The sequence below is a fragment of the Mesoplodon mirus genome (assembly GCF_964341445.2).
Source record: "Mesoplodon mirus genome assembly, chromosome: 7".
NCBI lineage: Eukaryota > Metazoa > Chordata > Mammalia > Artiodactyla > Ziphiidae > Mesoplodon > Mesoplodon mirus.
The window spans coordinates 98,402,293-98,423,638 of record NC_138983.1 but is presented as its reverse complement, the minus strand read 5'-3'; the positions used below and the strand labels follow the sequence as shown (position 1 = coordinate 98,423,638).

Here is a 21,346-nt window from a genome sequence, read left to right as displayed (position 1 = left end):
TCCACGTATTTGAGGCAAAGTAGACTTTCTTTCAACGGATGCAATGCAAGTGCTGGGTGAGGGAAAATTTGAGTTTCTTTTGAAGATCAACATGGATCCTGGATTAAACAGTACAAGATACCTATCCACTCATTAGAGTCTCTTTCCTTGGGGCACATTTTTGAGTTCAATCTAAATAAGGGCTGTTTGGAAGACACAATGGGCACAGTTTGGAAGAAAAGAACAATGACATTTTTCTTTTTTCTCATTTGAGGCAGAGAAGTGTGCTCCTGACAGAGAGAAGAACACATGTCTCCTGCCCCCATCCCAGGCACCGTCCTTCCCAACGGATGGAAAACGTATGCCTGGTGATGTGCACGACGGTTCGGGCCAGTACAGGGGGTGAACATTTACATTTAGTGGTCATCTTTTCATTGTGTTAATTTTTATGTTCACCTTCCATACAAGGCCAGTGATACATTTGCTTTTTATTTTGTTTTTATGAATTGTTGTAAAATTGAATGTATTTAAGCAAAAATACTTCAAGAAGAGTTGTGTTAATAACAGTGTTCAGGGCTGTGATAAAACTTGTGACAGTGGATCATGAAAGTCTGGGCATCACAAGTCCAGGGGTAGGGACCACGGTGAATTTCTAGCAGCATACGGTGGCCACCTCCCGTCCCTTTCCCCAGGGGAAACCTGATGAGGGGCCTTGAGCCAACTGCCCAGAAAATCTGGGGAGAGTGTGTTTTCCATGGTCTTTTCACCCATCTCTTTGAGGCCAGCAAATCAAAGAATTAGGAGACTATATTAACAGACAAACACCCAGAAAGCCCCAGAGCTTGTGCTAGCTAATGGGCCAAGGAACCCCTCCAAAACCCTCAAGGCCACAATCTAGGCTTTCAGTGGACACCGAGGGGTCAGGAGGTTCAACGCACGGTTTTGCAGAGTTTTAACTCTTTCTCTTGGGCTTCCCAGTTCTCCTTCTGGGCATCTTCCTTCTGTAACTCTTCTTTCAGCACTGAGCACTGTGGAGAAAAAGGACAAGGCCACGGGGGCTTGGCTGGGTGTCCCAAGTACCTGTGTTCATGCCCAGGAGTGTTTCCTGCTGTATAACCCAATCACACCTCTGAATTCTGAGAGGCGAGACCATTTGTGTGATGGGAGCACGGGATCCTGCAGTCGTTCCCAGTTCACCCCTCTCCTGAGTTCTGAGGAATAGAGCATCTAAGTTCCTCTTCAAAAGCCAGCAAACTTCACTGCAGGGGAAATCCAGCTTTGTAGAGTCTGGGTACTTAGGGTGCAGGAATTAGGATGTTTTCACGCTGTGACCGGTGAGGGTGGAGGGGGCCGAGCCAGTGAGCTCCGGTCCATCTTAGGGCTTTTGTGCAGGTTGCATCTCAAAGAAACAACTGCCCCGACTGGTGTGGAGGGGTAAACGGAGCTGTCTTGCCCGAGGGCGGCTTGGCAACAGGCATTAAGGGCATAAGCATGGATGTGCCTTCTTTTGACCCAGCAATTCCCACTTTAGGAATGTACCTTAACGACAATGACTGGAGAAATAAGTAAATCTGTAGTTTCAAGGATGCTCTTCACAGAATTGTCAGTAACAGTGGAAGAAAAAAAAAAAAGAGGAAACAACCCAAGTGTTGTTTACAACAGCAGACCACTTTATAACACTGGATACATCCAGGAGAAAGTATGTAGCTTTTAAGACGAATGATAAGAGCGTTGATTTATTAGCACGGGAAAATAGTAAGCATTTAAAAATTTAAAAAATGTGCATAGTATAAATTCACTATAAAATGATTGATTGATTGATTTCTAGGCAATATATAGAAATAAGACTGGAAGAACATACATGAAAATATTAACACTGATTTCTCAAGGTAGCATTTCCTCTCCTCTCTTTTTATTTTTTCTTCTCAATGTCATCTACTTATTTTTCTAAAATTAACACACATGATGTATGTCATTAAAAAAAAGGCATCTCAAATGTTCACAAGAGCAGTACCCTTGGTGGTGACGAGCCCTTGTGCTATTGGCCAGCACAGTCTAGAGGAGAAGGGACCTCATTCCAAGGTCAACGAGGAAGGGGAAATGGGGACATAAATCATCCAAATGCATTTCAGGAGGTAGAAGAGCCAAGCAGGTGCTGTCTTTGCAGACTCCTTCTACTTAGCACCAGCTCTGCATCCCCTTCCCGTCCCCAACACACACACACACACACACACACACACCACATTAAACAGCTATAGCACATGCCTGGGAAGACACTCTGCTTGGGAGAAACGAATGCAGAGGGCTTGGCCAGGCAGCCGACCTCAGGCAGAGGCAGAAGAGCACAACGAAAACCAGCCTCCCACTTCTTGGAAAACGATTTTGTCATCCCCATTTCACACATGGGGAAATGGAGGCCAAATAAGTTACAATAAAAGAAAGCTCTGGGATGGGACCCTGGTCTGTCTGATCCCAAAGCTCGTGCAGTGTCTTTCACCAGCTCCAAACTGGATATGGTACTACGTACCAGGTATTACTTATTGTGCCTTTTCCTTGGAACCTCAAGATCTGTTCTGACCCCACCCCCATGCAGACCTAGCTATCGGGTAGCCTCTGGGAATCTCTGAGTTGCCACCTGAGATGAAAGCTTTGAGGTTTTACCTTGACTCACAGAAACAGGCACATCATGCAAATACTGAGAAATCTTATCCTATAGGGGCAGGATTCTAAAGTTAGCATTGAAGGCAAGATTTGCAAATAGTCAAAGTTACATGTAAAAAGCTCTTTGCTTGCCTACCACGTTCATCTTCCATAGAGACATTCCACACACTAAAGTCTAAGGAAGAAATGAGTGTCTGTGTGTTTGCATCTGGATCTTCAGACGTTCTGCTTTGAAGACGATTATGAGAACCAGCGGTGCTGGGACCATGATGCAGCCGTGTGGTCATCCTTGCTCACAGAGAGATCGTATTCTGTTTAATATTAAACTTTGTACTGGCAGTATATGCTCATAGGTGGGTTTGTTGCTGGGATTAAACAAACTCATTTATAATAGGGGTTAGAAAATGTTTGCTGGATGTGAAAATCTATTATGCTTCTTCTGAGCCACATACACACTGTCCTTTGAAAGGCTTCAGAGAAGTTGGCCACCTGCCCAGCAGCTACCCTCCCTGTGTCCTTGTGCACTGGCCTCATCTCACCACCGTGTGTCATGTGACTCCACTGTGTCTGCTTTTCGCAGCTACAATTTGCTGATGACCCGACACTCACTCTGGAGCTGAGGGCTTCGAGCTGGTGATCCTTTTCTTTGTTCTCACTTTTCAGTTGATTCACCTCCTGTTGTAGTTGTTGAACTTGACCATCCTTTACTAACACGTCTCTTTGCAAAGATGACACCATCTCTGTAAAAGAACCAAACCAAACCAAAACAAAAGACTCATGGAGGTGAAAGAGGCAGGAAGGGTTATTGGCAACACCATGGCTGTCAGCCAACGTTTGGACAAGACTTTCCAAGCCCGGGCCACCACCGGTGCCCTCCTAGGACTGGGGAGGCTTTTTCCAAGGGTCCCAGAGCAGGAATGGGAATGAGAGCAAAGTCCACGGAACAGGGTTTGAGGCTTCAGTGAGAATAAGGGGCAGTCAGCACCAGCGAGAGGAGAAGCCTTTGGGGGCCCCTTGTGGGCACAGGCCAGGCACACCTGGGAGGAGAGGCCACACCATGGACCTGGGGAACAAAGTCCCAGCACAGGGAAGTTCTAGGAATTCTTCTCCAGAGGCCAGGAGACGGGCGTGTGCCAGAGGGCACTGCTGGACACTATTGATGGGGTGGTTGGTTTCACAGTCCTCTGAGTTTGGAACCCTCTCTACCACTTATTAGCTTGGTGGTCTTGGACAAGCTATTTCACCTCCCACTGTCTGTCCCACACAGAGTTATTGTAAGGGTCAAATGATGCGATATGTCCCAAGAACACAAAGTAGCTAAATTATGTTTGTTACAGGGCGCCTATTATTTTTCTCGGCAGCCAGCTTCCAAAATGGGCCCAATGATCCCTACCACCTAGAATTCATGCCTTGTGTAGCCCCTCCCAACCTGAATAGGGCTGCCATGGGTAACCAATATGATACTGTGGAAATGACGGACTGTTTCCTCTCAGGCTGGGTCATAAAACACACTGTGGCCTCCTCTTTGCTCTCTCTCGAATTACTCACTCTGGGGGAAGCCAACTGCTGTGTTGAGGAAACTCAAGCAGCCCTAGAGAGAAGCATGTGTGCTCAGGGACTAAGGCCTCCGGCCAATAGCCACATGAGCAGCCATTCTGAAGGGGGATCCTCCGGCTCCCCCCGAGGCTTTAGATGACATGACTGATGCCCCAACCGACATCTTGACTGCAACTCATGAGAACTAAGTCACCCCCCGCTCAAATTCCTGAACTACAGATACTGGGTGAGATCATAAATATTAGTTGGGGATTTATCCATTACATTTTGGGGTAACTTGTTATGCAGCAATAGATAACTACTCCATTACTGTAGTATCATTTTTTTAAAACATCTTTATTGGAGTATAATTGCTTTACAATGGTGTTTTAGTTTCTGCTTTATAACCAAGTGAATCAGTTATGCATATACATATCTCCCCATATCTCTTCCCTCTTGCATTGTAGTATCATTTTGAATAAAAGTGGGAAGAAGGGTGCATAAATGCAGTGGTATTGGGTTATCTCCTACGGTTCTTTTCTTAAAAGAACATCAGGCCCAGTTTTAGTGATAGGTTTCAATCAAGAATGTCTATGAAATAAAGCACAAAATGCTCCAGAATTTCATTTTAAAAATGAGCTTTGCCTCCAGGACACAGTTCAGTTACTTGGAAATCCCTCTGGGGCTTGCCACACTTTGAGTGGGTCCAGCCCATCTCAAGCGTTATCCCAACCCAGGTCTGTCCGACTCCCTGATCGGAGAAGGTGGGATCTGAGACAGGCTTGATGCTTGGATGAGGTTTCACTGGCTGACATACGGGAGGAAGGTGAGGACCAGCGAGTTCATCCTTCCATTCCTGGTGCCCAGAACAGCACCTAGCCTGGGGGAAGTGCTCAGAAAATATCTGAGGATATCCCAAGTGAGGGAGGAGAATAAGCAGAGACCTGGGGGCAGCAGGGGGTGGGGCTGGGTGTGATTAAGTTGCAGAGTGAGGCAGAAGAAAAGCACAGATTCATACAGAGATGGGGATTCACGTGCGACTCAATGCTGTGCCTGGCTTCTACAGCTGTGGGCATGTTTCCTGCTATGCGCTGGCTGCCTTCAGAGTGATGTGCCCCTCCGAGGCTCACTGCCTCCTCCCTGTCACCTGCTTCTCTCCCTCCCCTCGTCTGTGAGTGGTCCCATCCTCTTCAGGTCTCTAGGCATGTCAGTTTCGGCTTAAAAAACTCCACTGGATTCCCAACACCCTTGGAATAAAAACCCAGACCCCCCGACCCTGCCCAGCCCCACAATCCTCTGTTCACTCCACGCAGCCTCGCTTGCCCTTGGCTTGTCCTTGCCCACCTGAAACAGGTCCTCTCTAAAAGAAGGACATAGCCGTGGAGGATACAGCATAAACTGGTTAGAATCGGCTAGGTCCAAGGGGGCGTAAGATTCGACTTCCAGGGGAACTGGAGCCTCATTACAGGCTCATTGTAATACATGAGCGAAATGACACACGCACCAGCACCAGGACTGTTCCGAGGCTGACCATAAAGGTCAAAAAGAGGGTGGTGGGGCTTCCCTGGTGGCGCGGTGGTTGACAGTCCGCCTGCCGATGCAGGGGACACGGGTTCGTGCCCCGGTCCGGGAAGATCCCACATGCCGTGGAGCGGATGGGCCCGTGAGCCATGGCCACTGAGCCTGCGTGTCCAGAGCCTGTGCTCCGCAACGGGAGAGACCACAACAGCGAGAGGCCCGCGTACAGAAAAAAAAAAAAAAAAAAAGTGGGTGTTGGCCCAATTCCTGGAAATCCCCGCCCCTTCCCCAAAATATTAGAGTTCTCCCAATCCTCCCACTCATTAGCCTATAAAATTACCCAGCCCATAAAAACTAACTGCCCCATATTTGGGGGTCTCTAGCCTTCTGAGATGGCCCACACTCTGTCTGTGGAGTGTGTTTCTCTCTAAAGAAATCCACTTCTTACTTTGTCTCTCACTGAATTCTTTCTGCGATGAGACATAAAGAACCTGAGCTTTATTAAGTCCCGAGACCAGATGCGTGATCTCGATTAAAAGATAGTGGGTTCTGACTGGGTTCGAGTCCCAGCCCACGGGTTCAAGTCCCACCTGAGTTCCATGGTTGCACACCCACTAAGCTGGTCCCCCTTGGCCTCCCCACTTGAAGTGCTGGCCACCACAATACACAGTTTATTTTCTCCACAGCACCACTGCTCTCTGAAGTGGGCTTGTTTATTCATCCCTTTACTTTTATTGTCTGTAAACCCCTCCCAAATCTGTGAGTACAGTAATCTGACTGTCTTGCTTGGCTCTCCCTCCCCCAGAGCCTGGAACGGGGCCTGACACCTAGAAAGAGGTCAAGAAACATGTTTAAGCAATGAAGGAATCCAGGGAATCAAAGCTCAGTCACAGCTGTGCGTTGGCTGCCCCTCTCCCAACCCAAGCCCTTTATCAGGGAACCACCTCTGATCAAATTAGAAAATGGTTTCCTTTGGGCCCAAGTGCACTCGGCTGAAATGGGTGAGACTATGGGTGCCTTAAAGGAGTGACCCCATTTTGTCCACGCTCTAGTTTGCACTCAGGCTGCTTTGTGGAACCACCCAAGCCACAAGGCGACCTGTGTTCTCCCTGGTGGGGCCAGTGCTCAGGAGACCTTGTAGCCAAGAGATACCATTCTCTCAAATATTTACCAGGCCCTGCCCTCGGAACTGGGTGGCAAGAAACCTCCACTGAGGGAGAACTCTAATGCACCGACACGGGTGATCCCTGAGGCTGCACCCATGTCACGGGCACAGGTGCGCTGGTTGACTGGTGATGTCTGCAGGGGGAGGGCAGAAGCTCTGGGGCCTGAATGCAGAAGGGCCTCACCTGACGTGATGGCGGCGTCCCTCCTTAAGTTCTCGGCCTCGTGCTTCAGGGAGGTGATTTCCAGGGTCTGGCTCAGCACCTGGTTGTAGCCTTGCTGTAGGGCACTGATCTGTGGAAGGAGGCAACACACCGTCAGAGGGGGCCAGCCAGGCCTGCAGGACACGCCGGTACTTCTCCAACGTTGGGCAAAGAGTCGGGCTGATCTTGGATCGGGGTGTTGGGGAAACCAAGGTTTTCAGTTGTCACTAGTGGAAGGGGCAGGAGGGGCCTGTTCCTTCAGTGACCACCATGTCATCGGTCCTCAAGACACGAACCTTATCTTTGTGGCCACCCAGGGGCTCGGGTGCTGCTGTCTTCCTATGACCTGTGGGTTTTCAGCCATAAATAGACCAGCTGTTGGTTACAGATGATCCAGCACTGACTGGATGCACAGCAAAGTTCAAGAGCCGGGAGCAGGTTATGAAATGAATTCCCTCTAATGAGAATAGAGGGTAGTTTATACCTCACAGAACACTCCAGAGTTTACAGAGCCCGTTCACACATGCTACACTGATACTCGTCACAGCGTTGCTGAAGGCTGACGTTCCCATTAATGTGCCCATTTTGCAAGGGAGCCAGGTTGAGACTCAGAGAGGCGAGGCCCCCTGCTCGGGATCATGCGGCTGGTCAGACGTGGAGTCTGATTCAAACTCAGTCTTTAGTTGCCTGGTTCCTCCTTCCCAGGTGGCTCTAGGAATGAGCGTGAGAAGTTGGAGGCTGTAAAGCATGGCATGGACTAGGGAGCCGGACTGTGGCCTTCAAGTCCTGTCTCTGCCACTTAACGGGCTTTGTGAACACAAGGAGGACACCATATTCTGTTTCCTTTTGTTCAGTCTGTATGCGGGGTGATGGTAGTCCCAACCTGATAGGATTGTTAGAAGTATTTTAATAAGTTAACATGTGTACAAGTGCTCAGATCATGCCTGGCACACGACACAGGGGGATGAGCTGTGACGGTCCTCTCCTCTGACTACCCACAGGGTGTTTTTTTTCTTTTGTTTTGGGTTTATTTTGGTTTTTTTTTGCGGTACGCGGGCCTCTCACTGTTGTGGCCTCTCCCATTGCGGAGCACAGGCTCCGGTCGCGCAGGCTCAGCGACCATGGCTCAGGGGCCCAGCCACTCCGCAGCATGTGGTATCTTTCCGGACCGGGGCACGAACCCGTGTCCCCTGCATCGGCAGGTGGACTCTCAACCACTGCGCCACCAGGGAAGCCCTCACGGTGTGTTTTAGCTTCAACTTCCCTCGTCCGTCTCTGGGGAAGGTAGTTGGTAATCTTTATGTGTGCATTTGTAAGCCTTGCCAGGCTCACTTAAACGCCAGTGTGGTTGTTATTAAGAGGAAATACAGGGGCTTCCCTGGTGACGAGGTGGGTGACAGTCCGCCTGCCGATGCAGGGGACGCGGGTTCGTGACCCAGTCCGGGAAGATCCCACATGCCGTGGTGCGGCTGGGTCTGTGGGCCATGGCCGCCGAGCCTGCGCATCTGGAGCCTGTGCTCCGCAATTGGAGAGGCCACAACAGTGAGAGGCATGTGTACCACAAAAAAAAATAATAATAAATAAATAAAGGAAATACAGGAATCGTGGGTGGGAGCACCACAGGCCGGCTCTATCTATGGCTGCTGTGAGCACCCTCTAAGTCCATGGCTCAGAGCCCCCTCAAGGGCGGGCCCCCCTCCAGGGTTGTAGGTCTACACGTGGGGTGCGGAAGGCTCTCCATCAAATGCAACGTTGGTAAGGGCCCGAAAGTAGCTGCCAGGCCTCGGCCTCCACAGAGCAGGTACCCGAGAGGCCGGGAAAGAGAGCTGGGCCCAGAACCCCCTCCCTCTCGGTCTGATGTGGCCAGACTGCTTGTTCTGAGTGGCCCGGACATTCCCACCTCAAGGTGCACTGTGGGCCTTTGCCCTGTGATTTTTCAGATGTCAGGCCTCAGTACTCCCACAGGGACACGTTTATTGGGGCATAAATGTCAAGCAATCCGTAGACAGGACAAGAGTTAGCTTGTTTTTTTGTTTTTTGTTTTTTCGCTGTACGCGGGCTTCTCACTGTTGTGGCCTCTCCCGTTGTGGAGCACACGCTCCGGAAGTGCAGGCTCAGTGGCCATGGCCCACGGGCCCAGCCGCTCCGCAGCATGTGGGATCTTCCCAGACCGGGGCACGAACCTGCGTCCCCTGCATCGGCAGGCGGACTGTCAACCACTGCACCACCAGGGAAGCCCCACTAGCTTGTTTTGATAGATCAAAACGGAAGTGACAAGGAGAAGGATGCAATTTCTTTTCTTTTTTTAAAAATAAATTTTATTTATTTATTTATTTATTTTTGGTGTGTTGGGTCTTTGTTGCGGTGCATAGGCTTATTGTGGCGCCTTCTCTTGTTGCAGAGCCTGGGCTCTAAGCACACGGGCTTCAGTAGTTGTGGCACGAGCGCTCAGTAGTTGTGGCGCACAGGCTTACATGCTCCACGGCATGTGGGATCTTCCCGGACCAGGGCTCGAGCCCGTGTCCCCTGCACTGGCAGGCGGATCCCTAACCACTGTGCCACCAGGGAAGTTCTGGGTGCAATTTCTTTGTTCTCCTAAGGTAAGGTTGTCAGATTTAGGGGAGGAAAAAAGGATGTTCACTTAAAATAGGATTTCAGATAATGAATAATATTTTAGTGCAAATGTGTCCCATGCAATATTTGGGACACACACTAAAATGAAATTCTAAAATTCAAATTTAACTGGGTGTCCTTACTTTATCTGGCAACCCCACCCGAAGAGAGTTCCTAAACTTCACTCATTCATATACCACTTTCACCATTTTTCCCATGTCTCTTGGCTAGTCCCACTATAATTTCTTAGCGTTTTTCGTAGAAGCAGCTCCCTTTTTAAACTTAAAAACGTGCATTAAATTAAAAATAACTGTTATAAGAGTAAATAGAGACTCAGTGTCTTAAATAAAAATAATCCCTCCAAAAGAAGGAATACAGGAATTTCCCTGTTTACCATCAGACCAGGTTGCGGGCATCACGCTAAAAAAAAAAAAAAAAAAAAAAAGATTGGGGGGAGGTGGTGGGCATGCCCAGGTAATGGAGTTCGGGTGTGCTGATATAGCCACCAGATGGCGCTCACAGCCTTTGGTCTTGGTTTGTGTCCTTGGAAATCTTGTCATTATTACTCTGGTAGAATTAACAGATACGTCAAGGTCTCACAAGTTTTCTGACTCGTTTCATACACCATCATGGTTCAGAGTCTAGGACATTTGGGGCAGTTACACTTACTTTTTCCCTGGGGCACCTGAGACATTATTGCGGGGGGTCTATGCTAGAAGTTGCAGGGACACAGGCCACTCTGACCCCCACTCTCCCCAAGGCTATACTTTTGCATGTTTGTGCTTTGGAAACTTTGAGTGAAAAAATTCTTTCACATCTTACTTTTCTCTGTTGGGGGGAACTACAACTTTTCCATAAAAGGTCCTTGGAACACTGAAAGTGTTTGTAAGCTCTTCTCAGCTTAATGCTTTTATTTGCATGATACCAGAGATAGAACACACAGAGACAAACTTCCAGAAGGGAAAACATACGTTCCCCTCTAAGACTCCAGTGGTTTTGACAGATTGAAAATATTTCAATCTAAGTGTCAGAGTTTTAGGATTTTGGATTGCTGGAAAACTCCAAAGAGTCTTCAAACCTCTTTGATACTTTTACTATCAAAGTAAATATCCATATTGTTTGTAATGGCATAAATTCCAAGATGTTTCATGTCTGTTAAGCTGTGTAATAAAATGGGCACTGAATCATAAGAAAGTTAAGAGTGCTAGGAGGAGTGATTGTTTCAGGATGATAATTTGGCTTCTAATTAGCACAGGCGTATAAGAGCACATGGAGGTAAGAATTTTCTAGTGATACTGTAGCAGATCGAAGATCTCTGAGAGCAAATCATTATGCACACACCTTCGGGGACCAGGGAAAACACATAAAGTAATCAGAACCATAAATCAACCTGCCATGTGGCTTATACTTCTGGAGGAATGCTCTGCAGGCAGTAGAATAGTTAAGAAACGAAAATGTCAGTGGATGAAACTCGATTTGAGTTCAAACCGATGGAGCCTCTGGTTCATATATGCCTTGCTATAAAATATTCTTCTTCAGTTATAAGTGAAGCTCCAGGGGTAGGGGAGGCAAGAGCATGATGCATCAGTGTAATTATTTCTAGATAATTTCTTTGTACAAAAACATATTTTCCCCCAGATATCGGCAGCCACTTTAAATAAAACTCAAATTGGGACCGGCTGATATTCAAAGATATGTGGAAATTATATAATATTCTATGTCAAATATATTTCAATTATTTAAAAAAAGGTATGTGGGGAATTCCCTGGCAGTCCAGTGGTTAGGACTCTGTGCTTCCACTGCTGGAGGCCTGGGTTTGATCCCTGGTCAGGGAACTAAGATCCTGCAAACTGCGTGGTATGGCCAAAAATAAAAAAGGTATGTGGGAATAATTCAGCCTCATCCATGTACCTGAAAAAGACATGTCATTTTCTCAGGAAAGCTCTGAAATGGGAGAATAACTGAAAGGAATATTTCAGCAAAATTGTGTTCAGTTCAAGAAAAAGATGCTCATTAATGTGTCAGCTACATGTCAAGGTGGCTGTTTGCACTAATAATTCCTACAGGACCTGTTACTTTCATTGTTTTTTCAAAACCAGGTTTGAAGGAGAGTCATTAGTTCATTTAAATATTAGAGCATGTATTTGTTGACTTGTTTATTCTGTCTCCCTCACTAGAGCATAACAGGGGGAAGGATCATGTCTGTCTTGTTCTCTGCTGAATTCTCAGAGCCTGGAAGAGGGCATGGCACGGGATAGGCCCCCCAAAATATTTATTTGGATTAATGGATGGATGGATGGATGGATGAATAAAGAACAAACAAACAGACACGGTCCTAACAGAGTTCTAGAAGGTTACTGGGCCCAACCTTTGCCTTCATGGAGCTTACAGTTTCCTGCTAGAATCTCCTAGGTTCACCATACACAATCTGTGTCCTTTCTAGAGCACCATTTCTAGGATTGAAACTGTGTACCTAGAATCAGTTACAGAGGGAAAGACAGTAAACAGAGAACAAGAGAACAAAGGCCCCCAAGCATTGACTATGGTTTTTTTTTTCCTCTCTCCTTTTTTAAAATGTTTATTTATTTATTTATATTTTTCTTATTAGTCACCCATTTTATACACATCAGTGTATACATGTAAATACCAATGTCTCAGTTCATCATACCACCACCCCCATCCCCTGCCGCTTTCCCCCCTTGGTGTCCATACGTTTGTTCTCTACATGTGTGTCTCCATTTCTGCTCTGCAAACTGGTTCATCTTTACCATTTTTCTAGGTTACACATATATGCGTTAATATATGATATTTGTTCTTCTCTTTCTGACTTACTTCACTCTGTATGGCAGTCTCTAGATGCATCCACGTCTCTACAAATGACCCAATTTTGTTCCTTTTCATGGCTGAGTAATATTCCATTGTACATATGTACCATTTCCTCTTTAACCATTCGTCTGTTGATGGGCATTTAGGTTGCTTCCATGATCTGGCTATTATAAATAGTACTGCAATGAACATTGGGGTGCATGTGGCTTTTTGAATTATGGTTTTCTCTGGGTATATGCCCAGTAGTGGGATTGCTGGGTCCTATGGTAGTTCTATTTTTAGTTTTTTAAGGAGCCTCCATACTGTTCTCCACAGTGGCTGTATCAATTTACATTCCCACCAACAGTGCAAGACGGTCCCCTTTTCTCCACACCGTCTCCAGCATTTGTTGTTTGTAGATTTTCTGATGATGCCCATTCTAACTGGTGTGAGGTGATACCTCATTGCAGTTTTGATTTGCATTTCTCTAATAATTAATGATGTTGAGCAGCTTTTCATGTGCTTCTTGGCCAGCGGTATATCTTCTTTGGAGAAACGTCTATTTAGGTCTTCTGCACATTTTTGGATTGGGTTGTTTGTTTTTTTAATATTGAGCTGCATGAGCTCTTTATATATTTTGGATATTAATCATTTGTCAGTTGCTTCCTTTGCAAATATTTTCCCCCATTCTGAGGGTTGTCTTTTCATCCTGTTTATGGCTTCCTTTGCTGTGCAAAAGCTTTGAAGTTTCATTAGGTCCCATTTGTTTATTTTTGTATTTATTTCCATTAATCTAGGAAGTGGATCAAAAAATATCTTGCTGTGATTTATGTCAAAGAGTGTTCTTCCTATGTTTTCCTCTAAGAATTTTAGAGTGTCTGGTCTTACATTTAGGTCTCTAATCCGTTTTGAGTTTATTTTTGTGTATGGCGTTAGGGAGTGTTCTAATTTCATTCTTTTACATGTAGCTGTCCAGTTTTCCCAGCACCACTTATTGAAGAGACTGTCTTTTCTCCACTGTATATCCTTGACTCCTTTGTCATAGATTAGTTGACCATAGGTGTGTGGGTTTATCTCTGGGCTTTCTATTCTGTTCCATTGACCTATATTTCTGTTTTTGTGCCAGTACCATATTGTCTTGATTACTGTGGCTTTGTAGTATAGGCTGAAGTTAGGGAGTCTGATTCCTCCAGCTCCGTTTTTTTCCCTCAAGACTGCTTTGGCTATTCGGGGTCTTTTGTGTCTCCACACAAATTTTAAGCTTTTTTGTTCTAGTTCTCTAAAAAATGCCATTGGTAATTTGATAGGGATTGCATTGAATCTGTAGATTGCTTTGGGTAGTATAGCCATTTTCACAATATTGATTCTTCCAATCCAAGAACGTGGTATATCTCTCCATCTGTTGCTATCATCTTTAATTTCTTTCATCAGTGTCTTACAGTTTTCTGCATACAGGTCTTTGTCTCCCTAGGTAGGTTTATTCCTAGGTATTGTATTTTTTGGTTGCAGTGGTACATGAGAGTGTTTCCTTAATTTCTCTTTCAGATTTTTCATCATTAGTGTATAGGAATGCAAGAGATTTCTGTGCATTCATTTTGTGTCCTGCAACTTTACCAAGTTCATTGATTAGCTCTAGTAGTTTTCTCGTGGCATCTTTAGGATTCTCTCTGTAGAGTATCCTGTCATTTGCAAACAGTGACAGTTTTACTTCTTCTTTTTCAATTTGGATTCCTTTTATTGCTTTTTCTTCACTGATTGCTGTGGCTAGGACTTCCAAAACTATGTTGAAGAATAGTAGTGAGAGTGGACATCCTTGTCTTGTTCCTGATCTTAGAGGAAATGCTTTCAGTTTTTCACCATTGAGAATGATGTTTGCTGTGGCTTTGTCATATATGGCCTTTACCATGTTGAAGTAGGTTCCCTCTATGCCCACTTTCTGGAGAGCTTTTATCATAAATCAGAGTTGAATTTTGTCAAAAGCTTTTTCTGCATCCATTGAGATGATCATATGGTTTTTCTTTTTCAATTTGTTAATATGGTGTATCACATTGATTGATTTGCATATATTGAAGAATCCTTGCCTCTCTGGGATAAATCTCACTTGATCATGGTGTATGATCCTTTTAATGTGTTGTTGGATTCTGTTTGCTAGTATTTTGTTGAGGATTTTTGCATCTATATTCATCAGTGATACTGGTCTGTAATTTTCTTTTTTTGTAGTATCTTTGTCTGGTTTTGGTATCAGGGTGATGGTGGCCTCAGAGAATGAGTTTGGGAGTGTTCCTTCCTCTGCAATTTTTTGGAAGAGTTTGAGAAAGATGGGTGTCAGCTCGTCTCTAAATGTTTGATAGCATTCACCTGTGAAGCCTTCTGGTCCTGGACTTCTGTTTGTTGGAAGATTTTTAATCACAGTTTCAATTTCATTACTTGTGATTGGTCTGTTCATATTTTCTATTTCTTCCTGGTTCAGACTTGAAAGGTTATAACTTTCTAAGAATTTGTTCATGTCTTCCAGGTTGTCCATTTTATTGGCATAGAGTTGCTTGTAGTTGTCTCTTAGGATGCTTTGTATTTCTGCGGTGTCTGTTGTAACTTCTTTTTCCTTTCTAATTTTATTGATTTGAGTCCTCTCCCTCTTTTTCTTGATGAGTCTGGCTAATGGTTTATCAATTTGGTTTAACTTCTCAAAGAACCAGCTTTTAGTTTTATTGATCTTTGCTATTGTTTTCTTTGTTTCTATTTCATTTATTTCTGCTCTGATCTTTATGATTTCTTTCCTTCTGCTCACTTTGGGTTTTGTTTGTTCTTCTTTCTCTAGTTCCTTTAGGTGTAACGTTAGATTGTTTATTTGAGATTTTTCTTGTTTCTTGAGGTAGGCTTGTATAGCTATGAACTTCCCTCTTAGAACTATGGGATGCTTTTGCTGCATCCCATAGGTTTTGGATCATCATGTTTTAATTGTCATTTGTCTCAAGGTATTTTTTGATTTCCTCTTTGATTTCTTCAGTGATCTCTTGGTTATTTAGTAACATACTGTTTAGCCTCTATGTGTTTGTGTTTTTTACAGGTTTTTCCCTGTAATTCATTTCTAATCTCATAGCGTTCTGGTCAGAAAAGATGCTTGATATGATTTTAATTTTCTTAAATTTCCTGAGGCTTGATTTGTGACCCAAAACGTGATCTATCCTGGAAAATGTTCCGTGCGCACTTGAGAAGAAAGTGTAATCTGCTGTTTTAGGATGGAATGTCCTACAAATATCAATTAAATCTATCTGGTCTATTGTGTCATTTAAAGCTTGTGTTTCCTTATTAATTTTCTCTTTGGATGATCTGTCCATTGGTGTAAGTGAGGTGTTCAAGTCCCCCACTATTATTGTGTTACTGTTGATTTCCTCTTTTAGAGCTGTTAGCGATTGCCTTTTGTATTGAGGTGTTCCTATGTTGGGTGCATATATATTTATAATTGTTATATCTTCCTCTTGGATTGATCCCTTGATCGTTACGTACTGTCCTTCCTTGTCTCTTGTAACATTCTTTATTTTAAAGTGTATTTTACCTGATATGAGTATTGCTACTCCAGCTTTCCTTTGATTTCCATTTGCATGGAATATCTTTTTCCATCCCCTCACTTTCAGTCTGTATGTGTCCCTAGGTCTGAAGTGGGTCTCCTGGAGACAGCATATAGATGGGTCTTATTTTTGTATCCTTTCAGCAACCCTGTGTCTTTTGGTTGGAGCATTTGATCCATTCACGTTTAAGGTAATTATCGATATGTATGTTTCTATGACCATTTTCTTAATTGTTTTGGGTTTGTTTTTGTAGGTCCTTTTCTTCTCTTGTGTTTCCCACTTAGAGAAGTTCCTTTAACATTTGTTGTAGAGCTGCTTTGGTGGTGCTCAATTTTCTTAGCTTTTGCTTGTCTGTCAAGCTTTTGATTTCTCCATCGAATCTCAATGAGATCCTTGCTGGGTAGAGTAATCTTGGTTGTAGGTTCTTCCCTTTCATCACTTTAAGTATATCATGCCACTCCCTTCTGGTTGGTAGAGTTTCTGCTGAGAAATCAGCTGTTAACCTTCTGGGAGTTCCCTTGTATGTTATTTGTCATTTTTCCCTTGCTGCTGTCAATAATTTTTCTTTAATTTTTGCCAAGTTGATTACTATGTGTCTCAGTGTGTTTCTCCTTGGGTTTCTCCTGTATGGGACTCTCTGTGCTTCCTGGACTTGGGTGGCTATTTCCTTTCCGATGTTAGGGAAGTTTTTGACTATAATCTCTTCAATATCTTCTCAGGTCCTTTCTCTCTCTCTTCTCCTTCTGGGACCCGTATAATGTGAACGTTGTTGTGTTTAATGTTGTCCCAGAGGTCTCTTAAGCTGTCTTCATTTCTTTTCATTCTTTTTTCTTTATTCTGTTCCGCAGCAGTGAATTCCACCATTCTGTCTTCCAGGTCACTTATCCGTTCTTTTGCCTCAGTTATTCTATTGATTCCTTCTAGTGTGTTTTTTTTTTTTCAGTTATTGTATTGTTCATCTCTGTTTGTTTGTTCTTGAATTCTTCTAGATCTTTGTTAAACATTTCTTGCATCTTCTCGATCTTTGCCTCCATTCTTTTTCTGAGGTCCAGGATCATCTTCACTAACATTATTCTGAATTCTTTTTCTGGAAGGTTGCCTATCTACATTTCATTTAGTTGTTTTCTGGGGTTTTACCTTGTTCCTTCATCTGTTACATAGCCCTCTGCCTTTTCATCTTTTCTGTCTTTCTGTGAATATTGTTTTTGTTCCACAAGCTGCAGGATTGTAGTTCTTCTTGTTGCTGCTGTCTGCCCTCTGGTGGATGAGGCTATCTAAGAGGCTTGTGGAAGTTTCCTGATAGGAGGGACTGGTGGTGGGTAGAGCTGGCTGTGGCATTGGTAGGCAGAGCTCAGTAAAACTTTAATCTGCTTGTCTGCTGATGGGTGGGTCTGGGTTCCCTCCCTGTTAGTTGTTTGGCCTGAAGTGACCCAACACTGGAGCCTGCCCAGGCTCTTTCGTGGAGCTAATGGCAGACTCTGGGAGGGCTCATGCCAAGGAATACTTCCCAGAACTTCTGCTGCCAGTGTCCTTGTCCCTTGGTGAGCCATAGCTGCCTCCCGCCTCTGCAGGAGACCCTCCAACACTAGTAGGTAGGTCTCGTTCAGTCTCCTATGGGGGTCACTGCTCCTTCCCCTGGGTCCCAATGCACATACTACTTTGTGTGTGCCCTCCAGGAGTGGAATCGCTCTTTCCCCCAGTCCTGCCAAAGTCCTGCAATCAAATCCCACTAGCCTTCAAAGTCTGAGTCTCTAGGAATTCCTCCTCCCATTGCCGGACCCCCAGGTTGGGAAGCCCGACGTGGGGCTCAGAACCTTCACTCCAGTGGGTGGACTTCTGTGGTATAAGTGTTCTCCAGTTTGTGAGTCACCCACCCAGCAGAGATGGGATTTGATTTTATTGGGATTGCGCCCCTCCTACTGTCTCATTGCACCTTCTCCTTTGTCTTTGCATGTGGGGTATCTTTTTTGGTGAGTTCCAGTGTCTTCCTGTCGATGATTGTTCAGCAGTTAGTTGTGATTCCAGTGTTCTCGAAAGAGGGAGTGACAGCATGTCCTTCTACTCCGTCATGTTGAACCAAATCTGACTACAGTTTTAAGCAGAATTATGCACTGAGGCCAAAATTCATCAATTTCCAATTGCTTTTTTATCAACGTTGTTGAGATATAATTTATGTACAAGATCAGTGGCCAATTTTAAAGTAGTTCTTTAAAACTTAAAAAAAAATTTTTTTTTCTTTTGGATTTAGTTTCAGGAGGAAGGAAGTTGACTGGTAAATCCAGACATTCTGGGTGGAGATTTTTTGGTGAAATTCCCTATAAATGAACCAGCAGCTGCCTTCAGGGTTTGATAAAGGCCTCAGTGTTTGGAACACTGTGGGGTTCCTTCTCCCCATCTCCAGCTCTTTCTGGCTGGGTCCGGGTGGGTGTGAGAAGTGGTCAGTGAAGCGACACGAGTTGGGTGGAAATGCAAAGTGGGTGTGAAAGCATGAGGTGTACAAGGTGGCAGAGCTGAGCCCAAATCACATCACTGTCTCTCACTTGCTGTGCAAGCTGTACCAAGCTCCTCGGCATCGCTGAGCGTGCCTCAGTCTCCTCATCTGTAGAATGGCATGTGTCAGAAGACTGAGGTTTAAATAGCTAATGAGGGGACTTCCCTCATGGTGCAGTGGTTAAGAATCCCCCTGCCAATGCAGGGGACAGGAGTTCGAGCCCTGGTCCAGGAAGATCCCACATGCTGTGGAGAAACTATGCCCGTGGGCCACAACTACTGAGCCTACACTCTAGAGTCCGCGAGCCACAGCTACTGAAGCCCTCATGCTGCAACTACTGAAGCCCACGTGCCTAGAGCCCATGGTCTGCAGCAAGAGAAGCCACTGCAATGAGAAGCCCATGCACCACAGTGAAGAGTAGACCCTGCTCACTGCAACTAGAGAAAGCCCGTGCACAGCAACGAAGACCCAATGCAGCCATAAATAAATAAATAAAATAAATAAATAAATAAATAAGCTAATGCACCCAAAGCACCTGCACCGGGGCCTGAACATGGTAGGCACTTAATGAAATCTAATATTGTTCTTACAAGGCTAGAAACTTGCCAACCCTCCACTCCCTGGAACTGTACTCCTCACCATGCTGTGCTCACTGCCCATTTCTAACTACCCGGGTGGCTCCCCCCAGGCTCTACCTGAGAGCTGTCACCCTGTGTTGTGACCCCAAGGCCCCGACCCACTTGTCTCTGAGCCCTACCTGGTTTTTCAAGCTCTGGATCTCTCTCTGTTGGGCATCGTCCTCTTCATGCAGAACCTGAAACTTGGGCGGGATCACCCTCTCCTTCTGCCTGGAGGCAGCTGTTTCCAACAGCTTCTGGCTCAGGTTGGCCACTTGGTTCTGCAGGCTTGCTATCACGGTGTCTTTGTATTTAGATTCAAGTTCAAAATCGGAGAGACGGCTGACTTCTTTTCCCAGCAGCAGAATTATTTCATCCTGGGTGGAGGACAGATGGGAAATTTACTAGGTGTGAGTCTGGGTGTAAGGCTGAGCCCATTTAAAGAAATACAGGAAAAATATGGTATCATTCTTTGGGAAGGTGAGGGCAGGCAGGGAGGGAAAAAGCAGACTTTCAAGGCTATCTCTGTCACTTCGAAAATCTCATAGAGACAAGAATTGGGTTAAAATGAGGTAATTGTTTATAGACTCCTGTAATGGATGTCTATACCTCACAGGTACGGACACTTTCCTTTCCCCGAGAATTAGACTTTCATATTAAGAACAACCATCCCACTTGGGAACTTTTGTTGCTAGAAAGTTTACTTAGAGTGTTTTCATTTATAATATTCAGCCTAGCACACTGGGGACCTAGGAAAGGTAGTTAGGAAAACAACATTCTGCTTGACCACATTCTGCCTATAATGAGGGTTATTTGTTTTAACTTAAAACATTCTTAACTATTTGTTTTCCCTTTCCTCTCTTCTAATATTTCCTGCCTCTTTTGGCTATTCATGTATGAATTTTTTCCAGGTAACTCAATCTGGAAAGTAAATGAGACAGGAATAGTGACTTATTTGCATGGGCTCATGTAAACTTTCGGCTGGAAAAACAAAATTGCTGGTAGACTGTACCCACAGGTATAATTAACCCTGTCCTCCATCTCTCCAGTGATAAAGCTCTGCAGCCAAAGAATTGGTTAGGTTTTCCAAAAAAGGAAAAAAAAAAATCCCCCAAACTTCTCACCAGACATTATCAATAAAATGTCAGAAAAACTGAAGAAGAAGAAGAAGAAAAATTTCCCCAGAGGCCTTTTCCAAAGCAGTCACCCGAGGAGGTAAACGGGCAATTTCTGAGCCAGCTCATTCCCAGGAGAGCCGTCCAGTCAGCCTCACGATCTGCTAGCTCCGTGACCTGGGGAAGGACAGGGTCTCGCTCATGAGAAAGCCTGTCTGACATTGCCAGCTGCTGCCAGGGGCCTTCCTTTGGGTCCTTGTGAAAGTTGGTGGCAAAACTTCAAGAGAGAGCATCAGACATATTCCCTACTCCTGGGCAGTTTCCCCTGTTTCACCCTGTTATGATCAGCCAGGTGCTTATTCATTTTTCATGCAACAAACATTCATCGGGCAGCAACTAAGTGCCAGGCCCCGTGCCAGTGCTGGAATATAAGAAGTTTGCAGAGGGCAGTGGACAGCTGTGGGTTCTGCTTTCCTGCTGAGAGTCCCCTTGCCCTTCTTGGAGGGAGTGTTCCTCCTTCCATTTGGTCTGGGTAGGACTGTCAGTCATGTGCCTTGCTCCTTCCTGTCCCACCTCCCCATGTGCATGTGGCCCAAGCTGGTCAATCAGAGATTTCACACATCGATTACAGAGGGAGAGGATCTTGCCTTCTTTTGGATCATGTAGGCTTGTTTGCCTGAGTTTGTCTTTTCTAACACACAAAGCCAGCCTTATGAAGAAAGCCAGACACTGAGGGAAACAGAGGGGAGAAGTTGGTAGTGGGGAGGTGTTCTGATGACATTATTCAAGCTCCTGGATCTAGCCATACCTGAAGCTAGTGGCCCTTTAAATTTTCCAATAAGATGAGCTAATCAATGCTCCCCCTCAAGCTAATTTGTTTATTGTCACTTGAAGGAGTCCTGGCAAGTCAGGGTATAAACGACTTATAAAGAGAAAGAATTATTTCTATTATAAATAGAAAAAATGATAAATGGCTTATAAACATTTTCTATAAATAGAAAAAAATTATAGTGGTTGCACTATATTTCCAAGTTAAAATTGAGGCAGGTTGAAAAATGGCTACAAATACTTTGCA

General features: G+C 44.9%; 1 protein-coding gene across 1 annotated transcript in view; it reads right to left on the bottom strand.

Moving 5' to 3' along the window:
• Positions 1-21,346, bottom strand: part of LOC309808897 (forkhead-associated domain-containing protein 1-like) — a gene marked incomplete at both ends in the record, with an annotated part of 79,240 nt that overhangs the window by 11,276 nt on the left and 46,618 nt on the right. The window contains 4 exons of the mRNA XM_082629468.1: positions 918-1,007; positions 3,250-3,380; positions 7,044-7,152; positions 19,297-19,533. Coding sequence (XP_082485594.1) covers positions 918-1,007; positions 3,250-3,380; positions 7,044-7,152; positions 19,297-19,533 — 567 coding nt within the window. The remainder of the gene's footprint in view (positions 1-917; positions 1,008-3,249; positions 3,381-7,043; positions 7,153-19,296; positions 19,534-21,346) is intronic.